At 34.6% G+C, this 19,350-nt stretch overlaps 1 protein-coding gene across 1 annotated transcript in view; it reads right to left on the bottom strand.

The window, feature by feature from the left end:
- Positions 1 to 19,350, bottom strand: part of ATP8A2 (ATPase phospholipid transporting 8A2) — a 727,903-nt gene that overhangs the window by 543,764 nt on the left and 164,789 nt on the right. The window contains exons 17-19 of the mRNA XM_044668968.1: positions 16,873 to 16,961; positions 15,959 to 16,003; positions 15,106 to 15,181 (exon numbers count right to left, since the gene is read on the bottom strand). Coding sequence (XP_044524903.1) covers positions 15,106 to 15,181; positions 15,959 to 16,003; positions 16,873 to 16,961 — 210 coding nt within the window. The remainder of the gene's footprint in view (positions 1 to 15,105; positions 15,182 to 15,958; positions 16,004 to 16,872; positions 16,962 to 19,350) is intronic.

Raw genomic sequence — 19,350 nt, 5'->3', positions numbered from 1 at the left:
GTACAAGAGTAAAAATATAAATAAACTATATATATATTGGAAGTAGGGGGTAGCTCGGTAGCACAGTGGATACAGCCAAGCTGAAGTCAGGAAAATCTTAACTCAAATCTGTCCTCAAACACTTACTAGCTATGTAACCCTGGGCAAGTTCACTTAACCTCTTTTCCTCAGTTTCCTTGTCTGAAGAAGGAAATTAACTACTACAGTATCTTTACCAAGAGAATCACAAAATGGGGTCACCAAGAGTTAGGCACAGCTGAAAATAATCAAATAATATAAAGTGTACACTAAAAAGAGCAACAGAGAAGAATTTTAAATAAATGTATTCCTAAAAACAGGTGAGCTGATCATTCACAAGAACAAAGAATAACTCACAGACAGGCCTTGGGTTATATTATGTAAGTAAGCAATGTTGTCAAGACACCCAGAGCAAAGCTCTTGGCATGCTGGGTAGATTCCCTAGAGGATTTATGGGATGACAGTGGACAATAGCCACAAAGGGTGAATATGCTATGAAGTGAGTCACATGAATGAGATTACAAATCTATTCAAATACTAAAAAAGGAATGTTCTTAGTTTATAGATATCATAAATGGATAGCATCATTGGATTATAGATTTAGAGCCAATAGATATTTCAGTGACCATCAACTTTAGCTCATCACAGCAACTTGCTCGAGGTCACCTAGGTCAAAGGCCTCATAAATATAAAGATGGAGAAGATTTTAGATCTGTCTCTGATCTGTCGTCCGCATTTTGCAAATGGGGAAACTAAAGTCCAGGGAATGAAAGTATGTTGCCTAGTATTTCAAAGAAAGTTAAGTGGTAGATGCAGGATTCATATCCAATTTCTTTAATGCCAAATTCCATGAATTCTCCACAAAATCAGAGGACATTTTTGCATTTGATTGGATTAGGATGCCCTTCTTTCCTCCTCTTCCCCTCAATTTCCTAGAGGGACACCAGCCCTTTAGTAATTTAAATCTAAACAATATTAATGTTAATAAATGGAAAAAATACTCTATGAAATTACACAGGGATACCACATGACACAGATGTAAAGAATATTAACCTTCTCATTTAATAAATGGTCAAAAATAATTCAGCAAGAGAAATAGGATTGCCTAAGTCTAAGACATAGCTAACCAACAAGGTCAATAAGAAGATGTCCAAGTGAGGCTCAGAGGACTGATATATTCCAAAGCCTGGAACTGAGTGTTAAAAAGCACAGCTCAGGGTCTTACACATCTTCCTCACAGATTGAAAATCTTATAGCAGATAGATATTTCCTGTTAACAACTGAGAATCCTCTGGGAAGATGTGGGTTTTCATCTGCTGTGTAAGCCCGTTTACCTAATGAGTCATTTTCAATTTACTTGATGGCTTCCACAATGACCAGAGAAATGTAAGAGTCTGGAGTTTTCTTGCAAAGTCAAATTATTTCTATAAAACTGGCACTGACAAATATAAGAGTGAAAATGTAGTGTGAATACATGATCTTTTTAGAGGGATCCAGGCTTGAGAGTTCTCTGGGGGCCATAACAGAGGCTGTAACTTTACAAATACAAATTCTGCTCTTTGTAGGTCATATCCACATGTATAGAAAGTCACTGCTTAGGAATGTTATCAAGGGAGAAGAGAGTTATTTTCCATGGACACTTTCTGTGGAGTGACAGAGCCAGACTCAGTCTTGGCCATCAGCCCACATTTAAAAGTTTAAATATAAGCTTAAAGAGACCCAAAATGATGACACAACACAGGAGAAAATTCTACAACAGATGGGAAATGTTTCTTCCAGAGGGAATAGGGGTTCTTCTTAAATATTTTTAATTTTGTAGCTAAAAGGGTAATAATATCCTAAAATCACTTTCATTAACACTTTAGTGGAATTGGGGTTTGGGGATTTGCAGAACCTGACCACTGCAAGGCATTTTGCTTGGGATTCTTGCTCAATTCTTTTTACGAATCCTCCACTGAGGATTTATGATACTCCAAAGAAGATATCTAACAAAGAGAAAGAAGACAGTCCCTACCTTCAAGATGCTGACAATCAATGACTTGCAATCATTTAATATTGCCACTGAAGACATGAGTTTCCAAGGAATCAAGTTTGAGATGACTGAAAATACACTATTTTCAGACTGCTTTTTTCTTCTTGCTCAATTCTGGGACCTACCTAAGATTGTGTGAATGCTTGCAAATGAATAGTTATAAAATTTTGAGGGTGGAGGGTTTGGGATTTGGGGATTTTGATTGCATTAGTGTATGAAACTCCCATATATCCCTTCTACTAAAGAAAATCAGCAGCCACGCTGCATCTTAGCCCCTTAGTGAGTTGTCTGAGGTGCTGAGACATTGAAATGACTTGACCAGATTACACAGTTAGTAAGGAGATGGCTCTCTGTCCATTATGCCACTCTCCTTTTCTCCCACTCTACTTCCTCTCCCCTCCACTCCTCCACATACTAATTCAATAAATCTGCTGCTCATCCAGAGCATTGTGCTTTGATCTGGGTAATAGGTGTTTCTCACATATCTTGTTTTTCCAGTGTGGATGTTCGAGACCAGAGGTGACAAATGTGCCAGAGTTCTTGAGAGTATACAGAACCAGATTAAAATACAACTGATATTTCTTTAACAAAATAAATAAAAATACAACAGAACAAAGATAATGTTAATATGTGATTAAGTCAATATGCACCTGCAAGGATTCTTATGTATGGTTTAATTTTAATTCTCTCCCCTTGCCCTGTCTAACTGAGTTTAACTCCTTCTTTCCCTGAGGGTGCTTTGTACTGTTTTGGATCACAATGTAATTAGTACAATTTCATATACAAATAGATAAAAGTAAATTGAATTTCACCATATAGAGACTTTTCTTGAAACGGCTTTCTTTGACATAGGTAAACACATGGCTTTGACTATTCATCTTTTAAAAATCAGGCATAAGGGGTTCTTATATTCTCTACATCTTCAATCAGTTATGTGATAATAAAAATTAGGATCCATTATAGGAAAATGTGACAATTTGCTTGTTCCTATCTCATATTTTAATCCTTAATCTTTGCCACCTTTTCCCAGATGCCCTCTGGAACTCTAGCTCTGTCATTAACAACTTTCCCTCATTCTAGATCCCTTCTTTCACTTTCTAGGGTTCTCTTATAATTAAACATAACTGTGTCTACAAGATAGTGCATTCAAAACTACCCTTAAACAATGCTGGGTGCTCTTTCAAATTTCATGTCCCCAGACAAAGTAGACTAAGAAAAAGTTACCCTTTCTATTCATTCTTCATTGTCTCTTTTAGACCCTTTCTCAGTCAACACATGGAAACTTCTCCTTGGAGGTTCATTCCAATCAGCATCTCCTTGTTCTTTTCTATTGACTTGATGTCTTTAATTTTGTTCATCTTCTTTCTACAAAGTTAATAGCTTGTAATAGCTTGTTTAATCAGTCTGGGTTATAATTTCTACAAGTTCGTGTAGTACCCATCTTCTAATCTTTATTCTTTTCTTCTAATTCAGTATTTACTTTGAATTTTGCCCCAGATTTGTCAAGAGTCAATTTGGTTGTCTCATACAGACAGCTGATTCCATAACCGCTCACAATTCCTCCAATAATATGTCAACCCACTGGTTTTGGATTTCACCAACACCCAAAGTACCCAGAGTTAAGTTCATGTCTTCAGAAAGTTTAAGAATTATGATTCTTAGCACATTCTGCCATATTCTTTACCAGGAGGCAGCTAAGTGGTGATGTAGATAGTGTGCTGGACTGGGAGACACGGAGTTGTTGTTCAGTCATTTTTAAGTCATGTCTAGGCTCTTTGTGATCCCACTATGCTTTCTTAGCAAAGATAATGGAATAATTTGTCATTTCCTTCTCCAGCTCATTTTACATATGAAGAGATTAAGGTATACAGGGTCAAGTGATTTGCCCAGAGTCACACAACTTATACATTTCTTAGACCAGATTTGAAATCAGAAAGATGAGTTTTAACAACTGTAACCCACCACTCTATCTACTGCCACTTGAGTTCAAATCCTTCCTCAGACATTTACTACTTGTGTGACCCTAGAGAAGTCCCTTAACCTCTCTCAAGACTTAGTTTCTTCATCTTTAAAATGAAGACAATAGCAGCACCTAATTTACAGGGTTATTGTTATGATTAAATGAAATAACCTATGTAAAGGGCTATACAAAACTTAAAGCCTATATAAGTGTTTTTATTACTGTTATTATTATCATTATTACTATTGCTGCCACCAGAAGTAGAAGGAGGTCCCATAAGACAAAGGGTCATTTTCTATTTTTATGTATTTCACTACCTGGTAGACGACTTTCTGAGACTTAAACATAGAAAACATTAATCCTATTATCGGTTCTTTGAAAGAGCTCAAAGCTGTAATAATCAACTTTTTTTCTTCCTTATCATCCATAGACTTTTTTTTCCTGATTCAATTGAATAAACATTTATTAAATATCTGTTGTGTGTCAGGCACTCATGATACAAAGACAAAACAAAACAGTCCTTGTCTCAGGCAGCTAATGAATGTAGAAGAATCCCCTTTGAATACTTTTTTCTTATAATTATAATAATAGTTAACATTGATATAATGTTACAAATGTAAAATGCTTTACACATATAATTTAGTTTGATCCTCATAATGCCACTAGGAAGTAGGCCTTTTATCAACTCCGTTTTACTGAGGAGAAAACTGAGACTGAGATGTTATATAATATTACACAACTAATAAAGCAGTATTTGAACTTAAATCTTCCTGACTCCAAAGCCAGAACTTTATTCACTGTATCATTTGCTTTATTTTAATCCTTTTTGTTCATGTGCTACAAGTTAATAGCTTTCATTTTTGTTTATTTTTATAATTTTTTAACTTTAGAAAAATTTTCCATGGTTACATAATTCATGTTTTTACTTTACCCTTCACCCCCTAATAGCTTTCTTGATAGTAGATTCCATTCTAAAATTCAAGGCCCACCCCTGCTTTCATAACTTTTGAACATTACAATTTCTGAATAGGCTCTGTTTGCTCTAAGCTAAGATAACAGCTTCTCCCAAAGTCTCCCTTAATATCTGTATAGCATCTCCACTGGCAGTTTGCCCATTCTGAAACGATGGCAATCTCCTTAGACTAATAACAAGGAACTTCCCATTGTAGATGGCCATCCCCTCCAAATACTAGCCCTCTATGACTGAAGGTGCTAAGGGAACTGAATGTGAGCCAAGGCCAAGTTCTTCAAAAGACCAACCATGAATTCATAAAAGATTGGGCAAGAATTCAGCTACATATACTCTGGCCAGTTGATATTCCCAAATCCAGATGATTTAATAATTTATCATATCAAAAAAAAACTTTAATGTACCATGAGAAGCAACTTTTTTTCGCTATCTAATAAAGAATAATCTAGCCCCAAGCTACTCTGCAGATAAAAGTTATTCTATGACCATCATAAAGATAACGGTATTTATATCAGAGCATTGCAGGCTGGCAGATGACCAAAAGCTCTACAGGCCCTCATAGAGGATAACTTCCTAACAGAGGGGCACCTGAAAGAGCCCTGATAACTTTCATCCTCCCTTTTTTCTCCATTTAGCCATACTATACCTTTCCTGCTGGACTGTATGTGAGTTGGGCATTGAATATTGCTTTCACCTTCTGGTGGTGTGGCATTCAGATTTGTCACTGTAACTACCCAATTAAAAAGCATATATTGCTAAACAGAGAAATGCATGGGAGGCACCAATCTCTGATCTAATCCTTGATACGAGCTCTTTGAACACAGGACAAAAATTTCAGCTTAATTTCATCTATCCCTGCTCCTATGCATGAAAAACTGATCTCATTTATACCTGTGGCTTTGAAAACCATATCCAGCATTACAGGTTCTAGTTTATGAATAGTAGAAAATACTAGATAGTCAAGAAATAGTCTCCTCTTCCACCCATTACTAGTCTAGGCTTTGTCATTAATTTGCTGGACAAGTTGCTCCACTATTCTGGGCTGGAGAGAAAATGAAATATATGTCATCTTGAGTCTCTTCCAGTTCTAAACATTTCATGATTCTATGAATAAAAGAGTCATTCTAGTCTCGAAGAAATTTATAATAGCAATGAATATTTCTATACCTCAAAGCTTCCTTTTTTCTTTTCTCCCCTAAGTTATATAAGCTAAATAAGCAAATTTAAGTACATACTTTGGAAGGAGAACTGATCCATCTTTTCTAAGGAAAAAAAAAGAGAAAAAGAAAGTATTCTCTTTTCTTAAAATGTCCAGGAAGAATACCCAAGGGAAACTACTAAACTGATTAAAGAAGAGTCCATTGAAATACAGTGACATTAGGTATTAAGTATTTTAATTTTGAAGGATTTTTTAAAACATATTGTATCATGTTGTAACAGGGTTAAATATATTTCAGGATACAAAAATCTTGTAGATAAAATCTCTGGCTTAAACTGCAATATCCCCAAAGAAAAGAAATTCTTCCTTCATGGGCTGCTATGACTATCCTTTTCTGAATATTTGAAGTTTTGATCAAAGAAACTGTTATAAAATCACATTATGATAGATAAAGGGCTGGAAGGAGCTGAAAAGGCTCATAGAGATCACACAGATAGGAAATGGAAGAGTCATGATTCTAACAAAGATCTTTTGACGCTAAAAAGATATGAATAGTGTTTAAAAAGAGTTTTTAAGTGTTTCTCTCATACACACATATCTAGAAGAAAATCACTAAATTTATTTTACTTATGTAATCCTAGACTGATTTGGAGAAGCAAAGATCATCTATTTAGGATTATTATAAATGGTTTCTCTCCATCATCTATTCATCTTACCAAAGATGAAATGGGAGCCAGGAAAACAAAGTCACTCATCAAAGGTCAAACACATCATAAGAAGGAAGTAGGTATTTTAACCCAAGCCCTCTGACTTCCCAGGTCAGAAGCCCTCTGACTTCTCCTTCTACTGTACATAGTTGTTTCTTAGCTATTCTGTGGTAGAAGTCTTCTCACCTTCAACCTCCCTGTTTTTCCTTAGGCCATCACCCCTGAACTGGCAAGATACTCCAGCTCTAAACTCCAAGTATTTTATAAAAGTTTTTTTTATTTATTTCATTAAATATTTCACAATTACATGTAATAGTTTTTTTAATTTTTTAAAAAACTTTTGAGTTCCAAATTCTCTTCTACTTTCTCATCCCTCCCCATATCCTTGAAAAGGTAAGCAATTTGATTTGAATTCTACATGTGAGGTTATGTGAAACATATTTCCATATTAGCCATGTTGGAAAAGAAAACATAAATAAAACAGTAAAGATAAAGAAAAAAATTTGAAAGTATGCTTTATTCTTCATTCGTTGTTCATCAATTCTTTCTCTAAAGAGAACAGTTTTTTTTTCATCTTAGGTCCTCTGGAATTGTCCTAGATCACTGTCTTGATCAGCATAGCTAAGTCTTTCCCAGTTAATCATCATTACAAATTGCTGTTATTGTGTATTATGTTCTCTCAGTACCTTGCATGAGGTAATATGTCTTCTCAGATTCTGAAAGCATTCTGCTCCTAATTTCTTATAGTGCAATAATATCACATCACAATCATATACCATAACTTCTTTAGCCATTTCCCAATTAATGGACATCCCATCAATTTCCAATTCTTCACTATCACAAAAAGAGCTGCTATAAATATTTTTTGTAGATATAGGTCCTTTCTCTTTTTCTTTTAGCTCTTTTGGGATACAGACCTAGTAGTTGCATTGCTGGGTACAAAAGTATGAAAAGTTTTATAGCCCTTTGGCATAGCTCCAAATTGTTTTACAGAATGGTTAGACTAATTCATAACCCCACCAACGGTGTCCTAATTTTTCTGCATCCCCTCTAGAATTTGCCATTTTCCTTTTCTGTCATATTAACCAAATTGAGAAGTATAAGGTATTATCTCAGAGCTGTTGTAATTTCTCTAATTAGTAGTGATTTAGAGTATTTTTGTGTCACTATCAAGTTTTCATTTCTTCTTCTGAAAACAGCCTGTTCATAGCCTTTAAACCATTTAGCAACTAGGAAATGACTCTTTTTTTCATAAATTTGGCTCAGTTCTCAATATATTTGAGAAATGAGAAACTGGCAAGAAATCATATCATTACACAGAGAAAGCTAAAAAGGATCTAAAGGGTCAGAGAAATTTTTATTAGAGAAACTTGTTACAAATTTCCCCCCAGTTTCCTTTTCCTTCTAATTTTGGCAACATTAGTTTTGTTTTTGCAAAAGTTTTTTTTAATTTAATGTAACCAAAATTATATATTTTGCTTGATGTAATCTCCTCTCTCTCTGATTTGGCACAAACTCCTTTCTTATCCCAAGATCTAACAGGTACATTTTTCCATGCCTCTTTAATTTACCTATGATATCTCCTTTCATGTCCAAAACATTTATCCATTTTAACCTTATTTTGGAATAGGATGTGAGGTGTTAATCCTATGCCTAGATTCTGTTTTCTATCTTTCCAAGCAATTTTTGTCAAATGATGAATTCTTACACCAAAAGCTTGGATATTTATCAAACAGTAGGTCATTTACTAATGTGTATTGTGAACCTTACCTGTTTCACTGATATACCAGTATATTTCTAAGCCAGTATCAGATTGTTTTGGTGGTTACCACTTTGTAATATAGTTTGAAATATGGAACTGCCCATTCTGCCTTTCTAAACTTTTTTTTCATAGATTCCCTTGATATCTTTGACCTTTTGTTCATCCAGTTGAATTTCATTACAATTTTTCAATCTCCATAAAAGAATTCTTGGCTAGTTTGATTGACATGGCATTAAATAAATTGATATGCATAGAATTATCATTTTTATTACATTGACGCTATGAGGAATTAATATTTTTCTAATTGTTTAGATCTTTCTGTGTGTGTGTGTGTGTGTGTGTGTGTGTGTCTGTGAGTCTGTGAGAGAGAGAGAGAGATAACAGTGTTTTGATGTAATCTCTGACTTTCTCTTGGCAGGTAGACTCTCAAGTATTTCATACTATGTATAATTATTTTAAATTGAATTTCTCTATCCTTTCCTGCTGGGCTTTTGCTGTTAGTACATAGAAATGCTGATGATTAATATGGGTTTGTCTTATATTCTACAACCTTGCTGGAGCTGTTAATTATTTTGACTAGTTTTCTAGTTGATTTTCTAGGGTTCTCTAAGTATGCCATCATATCATCTGCAAAGAATGATACTTTTATTTCCTCATTTCTACTTTTATTCCTTTAATTTATTTTTCTTATCTTATTGCTAATAGTTAGCATTTCTAGTAAAATACTGAATAACAGTTGTGATAATTGGCTACCTTGCTTTACTCCTGATCTTACTGGGAATGCTTCAAGTTTATCCCCATTATTAATAATTGTTCGATTTTAGACAGATTGATTTTTAGATAGATCTTATTGAATTTAGATAGATACTACTAATCATTTTAAGAAAGAGTCCATTGATTCCTATGCTTTTTAGTGTTTTTAAATAGAAATAGGTGTTGTATTTTTGTCAAAATGTTTTTCTGCACTTATTGATATAATCACATTATTTTTTTGCTATTATTATTGACAGTCAATTATGCTGGTAGATTTCCTAATATTGAGCCAGTCTTGAATCCTTGGTATAAATCCTATCTTTGTGATATATTACTATAATCTCCTTGCTAGTATTTTATTTAAAAATGTTGCATTAATATACATTAAGGAAATTGGTCTGGTTTCCTCTGTTTTTTTCTTTCCCAGGTTTAGGTATTAAAACCTCTATTTGTATCATGAATTTGGTAGGACACTTCTTTACTGATTTTTTTCAAATAGTTTATATAGTACTAGGATTAATTATTCCTTAAACGTTGGCTAGAATTAACTTGTGAATCTATCTGTGTCCTGGGGATTTCTTCTTAGGGGGCTCATTGATGGCTTCTTCATTTTTTTTTTAAGATAGGGTTACTTAAGTATTTTATTTCCTCTGCTGTTAATCTGGGCAGTTTATATGTTTATAAATATTCATATACTTCACTTAAATTATCAGTTTTAATGGCATATGAGTAAGCAAAAAAATTCATAATAATTGCTTTAATTTCATCTTCATTGGTGGCACGTTCACTCTTTTCAGTTTTGATACTAATAATTTGGTTTTCCTCTTTTTTAAAAAATCTAATTAACTATGAATTTATTGATTTTATTGGTTTTCTTCATAAAACCAGACCCTAGTTTTATTTATTAATTCAATTAGTCCTTTTAAATTTTCAATTTTATTAATTCTCCTTAGTTTTCAGGATTTCCATTTTGGTGTTTAATTGGGGCTTTTAATTTCTTCTTTTTCTAGCTTTATAGTTGTATACCCAATCTGCTCTCTCTTTTATTGATGTATGTATCTAGACAAAAATTTCCTCCCAAATACTGCTTTGGATGCATCCCATAAATTTTGGAATACTGTCTCATTGTTGTCATTCTCTTGGATGAGATTATTGTTTCTATGATTTGTTTTTTAAACACTCATTCTTTAGGATTATCTATTTTCAAATTAGCTTTTAATCTTTCCTTCTGCAGCCATTTATTAAATTTAATTTTTATATATTATAGACTGAAAAGAGTACATTTCATATATCTGCTTTTCTGCATTTGATTGTGAGATTTTATGTCCTAATATATGGTCAATTTTTGTGTAAGTATCATGTACAGCTGAATAAAAGTATACTCCTTTCTGTTTCCATTTAATTTTCTCCAGGGGGTCTATCAATCTAACTTTTCTAAGACTCTATTCATCTCTCTGACTTCTTTCTCATTTATTTTGTCATTAGATTTCTCTACTACGAAAATGGGATTAACCTTTTGTAAATAAATTACCATAAAAATCATTTGGAATTGAATAATCAATTCCTGGAACCCTACTCTTAAATAATTTAGTTCGACCTTTTATTTTTACCCCTTATACATTTCTTCCCCCGTACACTATCTCTGAAAGGGAAAAGTTGAGGTATTCCACTAGTATATTTTATTAATTCCTCCTGCAATCCATTCAAGTTTTCCTTTAAGAATTTAGTTGCTATGCCATTTGTTCCTTATGTTTAATATAGATATTGCTTCATCATCTATGGTTCCTTTTAGAAATATTCATATAGTTTCCCTGTATATTTGTTATTATAGGGGCACTGTTCCAAACTTCAGGCTTTTTTCAGAGCTAGTTCTGGGGGTTTGGAAGTTTTTGGTGCTTCAAAGATGTTGTGATTTGGGGACAGGTATGGTCCCTATTCCCTTGGTTTGTACTCTGGTCCTTAACCCAGGAAGACTCCTGATCCCTTTAGGATTGCAAATTATATTGCTCCTCAGGGCCCTTCCTCCCTTGGGACTTCTCTGATCCCTTAGGGCAGGGGTCAGCAACCTTTTTGGCCATGAGAGCCATAAATGCCACATTTTTTAAAATGTAATTTCGTGAGAGCCGTACAGTGCTCACAGCGCGCGCTCCTGTAACAGCGCCTGAAAAAAAAAAATTGACTTTATGGCTCCTGCAGAAAGAGCCATACATTGCCCTTTGCCTTAGGGAGAGAAAAGATCACTGCCCTTTAGGGTTCCCATTCTCTCTGGAAAAAAAGTACTCTTCTCTTCCAGAGGGTATAGAGAATGGAGTTGCTAAACAGGATCTGATCTTATATCCAGTGCAAACATAAGAGTAATCTTGTAAAATCTGTAATCTCTTTCTGATCAGTTGCTGGGTTCCCTTACCTTTTCTGGCTTGAGAGCTTCCAAAGTCACTGCTGCATCTAACACTACCACCTAGTCCCACCACTGTATCTGAAGAACACAGGCTTCAGGCCAACCTACTTGCTCAGTGTCACAGACCTTTCTGACCTCCTGTCTTGCCTTGGGCAAGAAGAATGTTTTGTTCTGAACTTTTGTTTGTTCTATCACTTCAGAATTCAAGTTGAGATGTTATTTTAAAGTTTTTTGAAAGAGAATGTTGGAAGAGCTCAACTTTTTCTACTCTCCTATCTTGGCTCCATATCCAGAAGATTTCTAAGCATATACCCTGGCTGTTGCTCATGCCTGGAATACTCTCCCTCATCTCTACCTCTTGTCTTCCTTCAAGTGCAAGAAAAAATTCTGCCTCCTACAAGAAGCCTCTCCTGACCTAGACGTTTCTTGAGACTTCCCTCTTTGATTATTTCCAAATTATCCTGTATATCTTGTTTGCCAAAAGTTATCTGCATGTTATCTCCCCCATTAGACAGAGTTCCTTGAGAGTAGAGACTATGGTTTACCTTTCCTTGTATTCCCAGAACTTACAGTGTCTGACACATAGAATGTTCTTAATAAACATTAACTGACTCAGTTATGGTGGTATTAAATATAAATGTTATATACTATTACCAGTCTAAATTCCTGAAAAACTGTTTTCAAACTGTTATGCCTTTGTTCATGATTTACTCTGTCTATGTGACTTTTTTAAGTCTTCTAGGCTGGAACATGTTTCTACAACATAATATTGGCACCCAAGAGATTTTTGTGTGTATTATTGGTAGAATTTTAAGACAAGCATTATATATCCTAACCTCATTCTAATATCAAATTCATAGTGGGCTACTTCCTTTAAGGTCATTTTATTAAGAACTAGATGCTAAGCATCATTATAGCAACATGGCTCTTGTCCAAAATAAATTGTTAAGGATATTAATACAGTTAACAAATTGTGTTTGAGTTAGAAAGTAAAAATATAATTCTCCTTCAAAAATATACTCCTAACTAAGTTCTGACTCAGAAGTAAGTACTTTAAAATGCAACTTAAGTACCATTTTCAATAAGAGGCATTTCTCAGTCCCTCTAATTGCTGCCCCTCCCCAATTATCTTATATTTAACTACTTTGTATTTGTTAATTATGTTTGTGCTAATTATTAGTCTTGTTATATGCACCCCTAGTCTCTTCTAATAACATATAAAGAGTGTCCCATTCTCTGTATTCGAATACTTGGCTCTTAGCAAAGTGCCCTGCACATAATGGCATTTTATTCACTGACTGATCTTACATATTTCTGCCCTTCATAGACAAATTCCTAGATAAAGTCATCAACAGTTGTTTCCTCCACATTTTAACCTCCCACTCACTTTTCAATCTGGTTTCTGAGTCCTGTCAACTGAAACTACTCTAATCAAAGTCAGGAATGTTATCTTTCATTGCTAAAGCCAACAGAGTTTTCTCAGTATTTTTTCTTCTTATTTTCCCTCAAATATTTGATGGTGTTGACCTATCATCTTCTTTTTTCCAAAGAGTCTTCCCTGAATTTTCCAAAGAGGACTCTTCTAGTTCTCCTCCATATCTCACCGCTCCTTCTCAAAATCACTTAATGAGTTCATCCTCCACATTCTTTTTCTCATATGGGTTTATCACAAGATTCTATTGTAATCCCTCTTCTCTTACTGTTCAGTCTCTCAGTGATCTCATTTGATCCAATGAGTTCAACTCTCTCTGTGTAAATGTCTCTCAAATCTGCATACGTCCCCTACATCTCTCTTCTGTACCACATTTCCAAGTGACTACTGGACATCTCCACTCACTTGTCCAACAGACATCACAATCTCAACAAGTTCAAAATAGAACTGATTATCTTTTCAACTGTACCTAACTATATTAAATTCTCTGTTTTGTTAGAGGATACTACCATTCTTTAAGTCAAACTTATAAAGTAGGAGTCATTCTTAACTCCTCATTCATCCCCCTTCCCCCTAAAGTCCTGTTGATTTTACCTCCTTAATAGCTCTCATCCATCCCATTTCTGTTCACATGTCTATCACTCTAATTCATGGTCTCCCCACTTCTTCCTTAGATGATTGCAACAGACTTCTAATTGGTTTTCCTGCAATCTGCTACTTCCACAGTGGTATTTCTTAAGCACCATATCACTATCCTTCTCAAGAAATACCAGTGACTCCACTTCCTCAAGAATAAAATATTCCTCTAACATTTAAAATTTTTCAGAAACTGGCTCCAGCCCATATCTCTAGACTATCCACACATTTCTCGTCCTCATACACTTTAAATTCTAGCTAAATTGGAATACTTGCTATTTCTCCCATAAATCCCCATCTCTCTTTTGCATAAGCAATCTTCCAAGACTAAAATAACCTCCCTTCAGCCTTCTTCTTTTGAAGCCCCAAGGTCTATTTAAGGCTCAAATCAAAAACTACCTCTAACAAAAAGCTCTTCCTTATTCCTCTAGGGTTTTTTGTATTTATCATTCTCCTATACCCTCCCCAAAAAGTACTTTGTATTTATTTTACATAAACTCAATTTATTTCTCTGCAGTCATGTTCTTCCTCCCTCTTAATGGAATATAAACGTCTTCACAATAAGGCTTACTTGGTTTTTGTGAATACAAATACCCCCAATGCTAGCATATAGTAGGTGTTTAATAAATCCTTGCAGACTGACAGGAGAGCAACATAAAATATAATTGTAAAGATATGGGGGTGCAACTAGACTGTGGAAGTTTGATATATCAACATAAGGGGTAAGTATTTTATCCCCAAAGCAATAGAAAACAATTTTTTGAGGAGAATGAATGTGATCAGACCTGTATATCTGCAAGATAACTTTGGCAAGAATTTAAACATTTAAAAAATTATCTTTATATCCCCAGGACCTAGCACCTTGCCTGGCACATAGTAAGGACTTAATGGATTCTACTTGACTGAGTGAATATATTACTTTTTCTATACCCCATTCTCCTCAAACATTTTTTAGAAACCCAGTTTAAGATGACTCTTAAATAAGAATTCTTCAGAACCTCTACAAGTGATGAAAATAGAACATAACTGACATATCCCTGCCCCAAACCAATTACTTCACTGTATAACATTTACATTCTAGGGCACACTACTATATTCAGTATTCCAAGCTGAATATTATTAGCATAAAATCTCTTGCCTGAGGTGCTGGTACATTATAAAATTTCAGGATCCCATCCCATCCTTATGTTTAGTATTCACAAATGTTTAAAAAAAAAGTACATCCCTTTAGAGATACACAGCATTGGCAATTAACTTGGCACCAAACCAAAAACTTACATGATCATTTTCAATGTTCTGTAACAATCTTGGGTCATCGAATATACATGAATCACTTGTGGGAGGAGGCAACTGACTACAATGAAGAACAGAAAAAAATATTTCATATAATAGAAATATATTCTTATTAGCATGTGCATGTTTATGTAAAATCAGAGCTCATAGCTAGAAAGGACCTGAAGGCAACATTTGTCCATCCTTTTGCTACTCAAGAGAACTAAAATTTAAGTACTACCAGGTAATACAAGGGTGCATACAATCATACAAGGCATTATTTCAGCCCTCAAGTAAGTAACATAGCAGTGCAAACTTGTACATATCTAGAAACAAGTTTTAGGATAGAGAAGGAAAAGGGAGCTGCAGGATAAGGAGATTGTTTATTTTTTGTATTCAAATCAGCCACAGCAAAGGATATAAAGTAGGAGAAAAGATAAGTTACAGCCATTACAAGAAAGTTAAAGCTTTTAGCTGGGTTGAAAGGGGAAAGAAAAGCAGACATGTGGAATGGTAATAGCAAAACCCAAAATGAGATTTCCCTATTTTCCATTTAACGCCTCTATCTCAAACTGAGAAAAAGTATGAATTGATCAATATTTCTCAGTCCACATCTGGCATTCTTTCCCATATCCACCATAATTTAACACATCCAGCATTATTTAAGCCACAGCTTATTGAGCATCATGACTATATGGTTTATTTACTCCTCCCCTCTTCTTAAGCTACAACATAAATACATCTTTTATGTCCTTAGACATACAAATAAAAAATACAAATGGAAACTTTGATAGATACATAGATAGATAAAATGAGTCACATTCATGGTAACTTCATTTTAGCTCTAAAAGATATTCACCTGAAATCTTCTGAGGAGTGTTCTCTTTCCAATTCTGGGAAATGGCTGCCAATTAATGTGGGAGAAAAATGCATTTGTTATGGAAGAGTGTGAGTACAATAACATAGTAAACAAAGGTTAAGTCAACAAATGGTTTATAATTTGTTGTCTACTGCAATAAATATATAAAAAGAATTATAATAATTATTAGTCTTATATAGAGTCTTCAAATTTTAAAAATGTTTTACAAATATCTCATTTGATGCTCATAACCTTGAGAGGTAGAGGCAGAAAGAGATTAAATGACTTGCCCAAAGTCAAACCACTAGCTAGTATCCAGGTCAGAATTTGAACTCTGGTCTTCCTGATTATAAGAAGGCTACAAATTCCTTTAGGTTCTTCACACAAATATGAGTTTGTGTGTGTTACGTAAATACATGAATATTTACACACACAACACACAAAATAACCAAGGTTTCCTATCACCAATGGCTTTTATTAAAATTCCATTTTTAGTCAAATATTCCTAAGATGGTCTGTGCATAAATATGTATTACATGCTAGGAGAGAAATGATATGATCTTGTTAATTTAGGAAGCTTTTCCCACCAATACTGATTACAACTACATACAATTATTATGACCTAGAGGATAAGATCTAGAGAGTTGCCTAAGGCACAGAGAAATTAAGCAACTAGCCCAAGACCATGCACCCCATACACTGAGTAAAATGTAAGGTGGAATTTGAATCCAGGTTTTTCTGACACTATCTCAAGCTGCCTACCATATGAAAAATAAACATACTTCATGAATACTTCTTAAAAAAGAAGAGAAAATAGAATTTCCACATATCTGTCAAAGCAACCAAAGGTGAATTTTGTATTTCAAGTTAACCCACTGGAAATTAACAATCATGTATAGAGATAGAACACTAACCCATAGGTTACTCCTGCGATGCTACATTTCTTGAAGGTCATAATGTTACATGTAAGGGTTCCCGTTTTATCAGAAAATAGATATTTAACCTATAAGGAAAGAAAATAACAGCAGGACAGTAAAGGAGGTCATTATAATGCAAAAGCCATGTAATAAAATCTATTTCTTCTCTAACAAAGATGTTCAAAATCTATAGACTGCCACGGAGTAGCTGCTTTTGTCTAGACGGGCCAAATGCTCTAACCTTTTATACCTGCTCATAACCCTCTCTATGACCAACTGACTCATATAGCAATGTGCCAACAAGGAACTGAATATCAGTTCTAAAACCATCACATAAGCATAAGACTAGCAGACAATTCCATTCATCATCCTCTTGCTCCTGGTGCTTTAACTGAACCATATTATTCTACATTTTCAAATTTAGTGATTTTACAGTCTACTTTGAAAACCTAGTCCTATTGCCCTACCCCAACCCCAAGTCTCTAAAATGCTCTGCTATCTGGTCCCATATGAAATGAAGGCTCTAAAAACCACTGAAGAATTTCCATTTTTTTCAGCCATGTGTCAAAAGTAGACAGTTCCATGGCCATTTCAATCATGTGTGCTTTCTGATGCTAGGCTCTAAAGAAGACCTGTAAACTCAATAGAGATTTTCTGGTATCTGGGAATGGTACCAGGAGAGCAGCAGCTCATTTGAAAAAATCATTCACCAATGTTCAGTTTAACTAAATGAGGTGATAAAAAGGGCAGTATAATAAGAGTCACCAAGGAGGGGATCGTCCCCCCAACATAGAATATAATAACAACAACAACGATTAGAATTCATTATGTACCAGGCACTGTACTAAGCACTTTACAAATATTATTTCATTTGTTTCTCACTATAACCCTGGGAGGTTCAATTATTATCCTCACTTTACAGATGAGGAAACTGAAGCAAAAAGAGATTAAGTTACTTGTCCAAGGTCACAAAGCTAGTTAAATATCTGAGGCTGGATTTGAACTCAGGTCTTCCTGACTCCAAGTCCATACTGCTATCCCCTGTGCTCCCTAGCTGCTTAATGGATATTGAAAATATGTACAATGCATTTTAAGAGCAATTTTGATGGGTGTTATTCTTGGAATATCAATGAGATATTTATTTATTTAATCTGACTATTTTATACATGACCCTTATGACATAAAAATATGCAGTCATGCTCATCCATAAGGATACTAAAGTTAGAGAGGAAAAATGCAAAAGAGCCATTTCCCAAGGTGAAAAACAAGGCTTCACTCCAATGCTGCTCAATGAAGAACTTTCAAAGTGTCATCCCTTTGAACTATTACCCTTATTACAGTCAAGCAATCAGTATTGATTAAGTAATTTTAATGGACAAGTATTGTGCTAGATGCTACGGATACATTGAAAAAATAAAAGATAGCCTGTTTTTAGACTGGCTCTGAAGTCAAAGGAAATGGATTCAAATCCCATCCTGAACTTACTCTCTGTGTGACCTTGATAATTTATTCAGTCTCTCTATCCCTCAATTTATTCATCTCTAAGATAAAGGGATTAGACAAAGTGACCACTGAAAGCCTTTCGGTTTTACATCTACAACCCTAGCATGCTGGGAGTACAAATCAAATATACAAAGAATAAGCATGATTCCAAAGGAGGCATATGAGAAAATACTCTCAACCCACTCTTTTGAAGATGTAGGAAATATCTGAGAATGACACGCTGTGGTATTTATTAGTCAGTTTAGCTGTTTTTTTTCCTCTTCTTTTTCTTTATTTTTTCCATTAAATATATTGTAATATGTGATGGCCCTCTGGGAAGGGAGAAGGGAGTGATACTAGGAGAAAAAATATGTATAATAAAAACGTCACTGGGAGGAGGAAGGAGATAGGCAAAGTACTATAAGAAGTACAACACGGGAGAGATCCCTTTTAGCTAGGAGCAGGAGAATTCAAAAGGTTTTGTAGAGAAGGTGGTATGATCCTAGGCCTTCACCAAACACTGACATAAAGACCAAGTGTAGTACAAATATTGGTAACAGCCTGAGCAAATACACTGGGTCAGAAGAAGGCAGGCTTAATCCAATTTAGCTAGAACATTGAGGCAGATTGGATGAAGTATGACTAGAAACAGCCAGGCAAGAACCTGGAATACTTTAAATATCAGACTAAGGAGGTTGTATTGTATCATATAAACAATGGGTTGGGGGGAGGAGAGACTGAACATTCTGGGATGGGGAGAAATGTGGTCAAACTCATCCAAGAGAAAAAATTGTTAAGAAGTGACAATAGTCTGGGCTTTTACAATATTGCAGAAAAGAGATGATATGGTATGAGTAGAAATGAAGAGAAAAAATGCAAGAAAAGTTCCTGATGTAGACTCAACAAGGCTTATTATTTATGGCAATAATTTGTGCTTTTGTCCCTTAGTAATATTAACAATAACAACAACAAAAATTATTCAAATTGACAAAA

This window comes from Gracilinanus agilis, chromosome 3 (genome assembly GCF_016433145.1).
Source record: "Gracilinanus agilis isolate LMUSP501 chromosome 3, AgileGrace, whole genome shotgun sequence".
Lineage (NCBI taxonomy): Eukaryota > Metazoa > Chordata > Mammalia > Didelphimorphia > Didelphidae > Gracilinanus > Gracilinanus agilis.
This window is presented reverse-complemented; position numbering and strand designations above follow the sequence as displayed.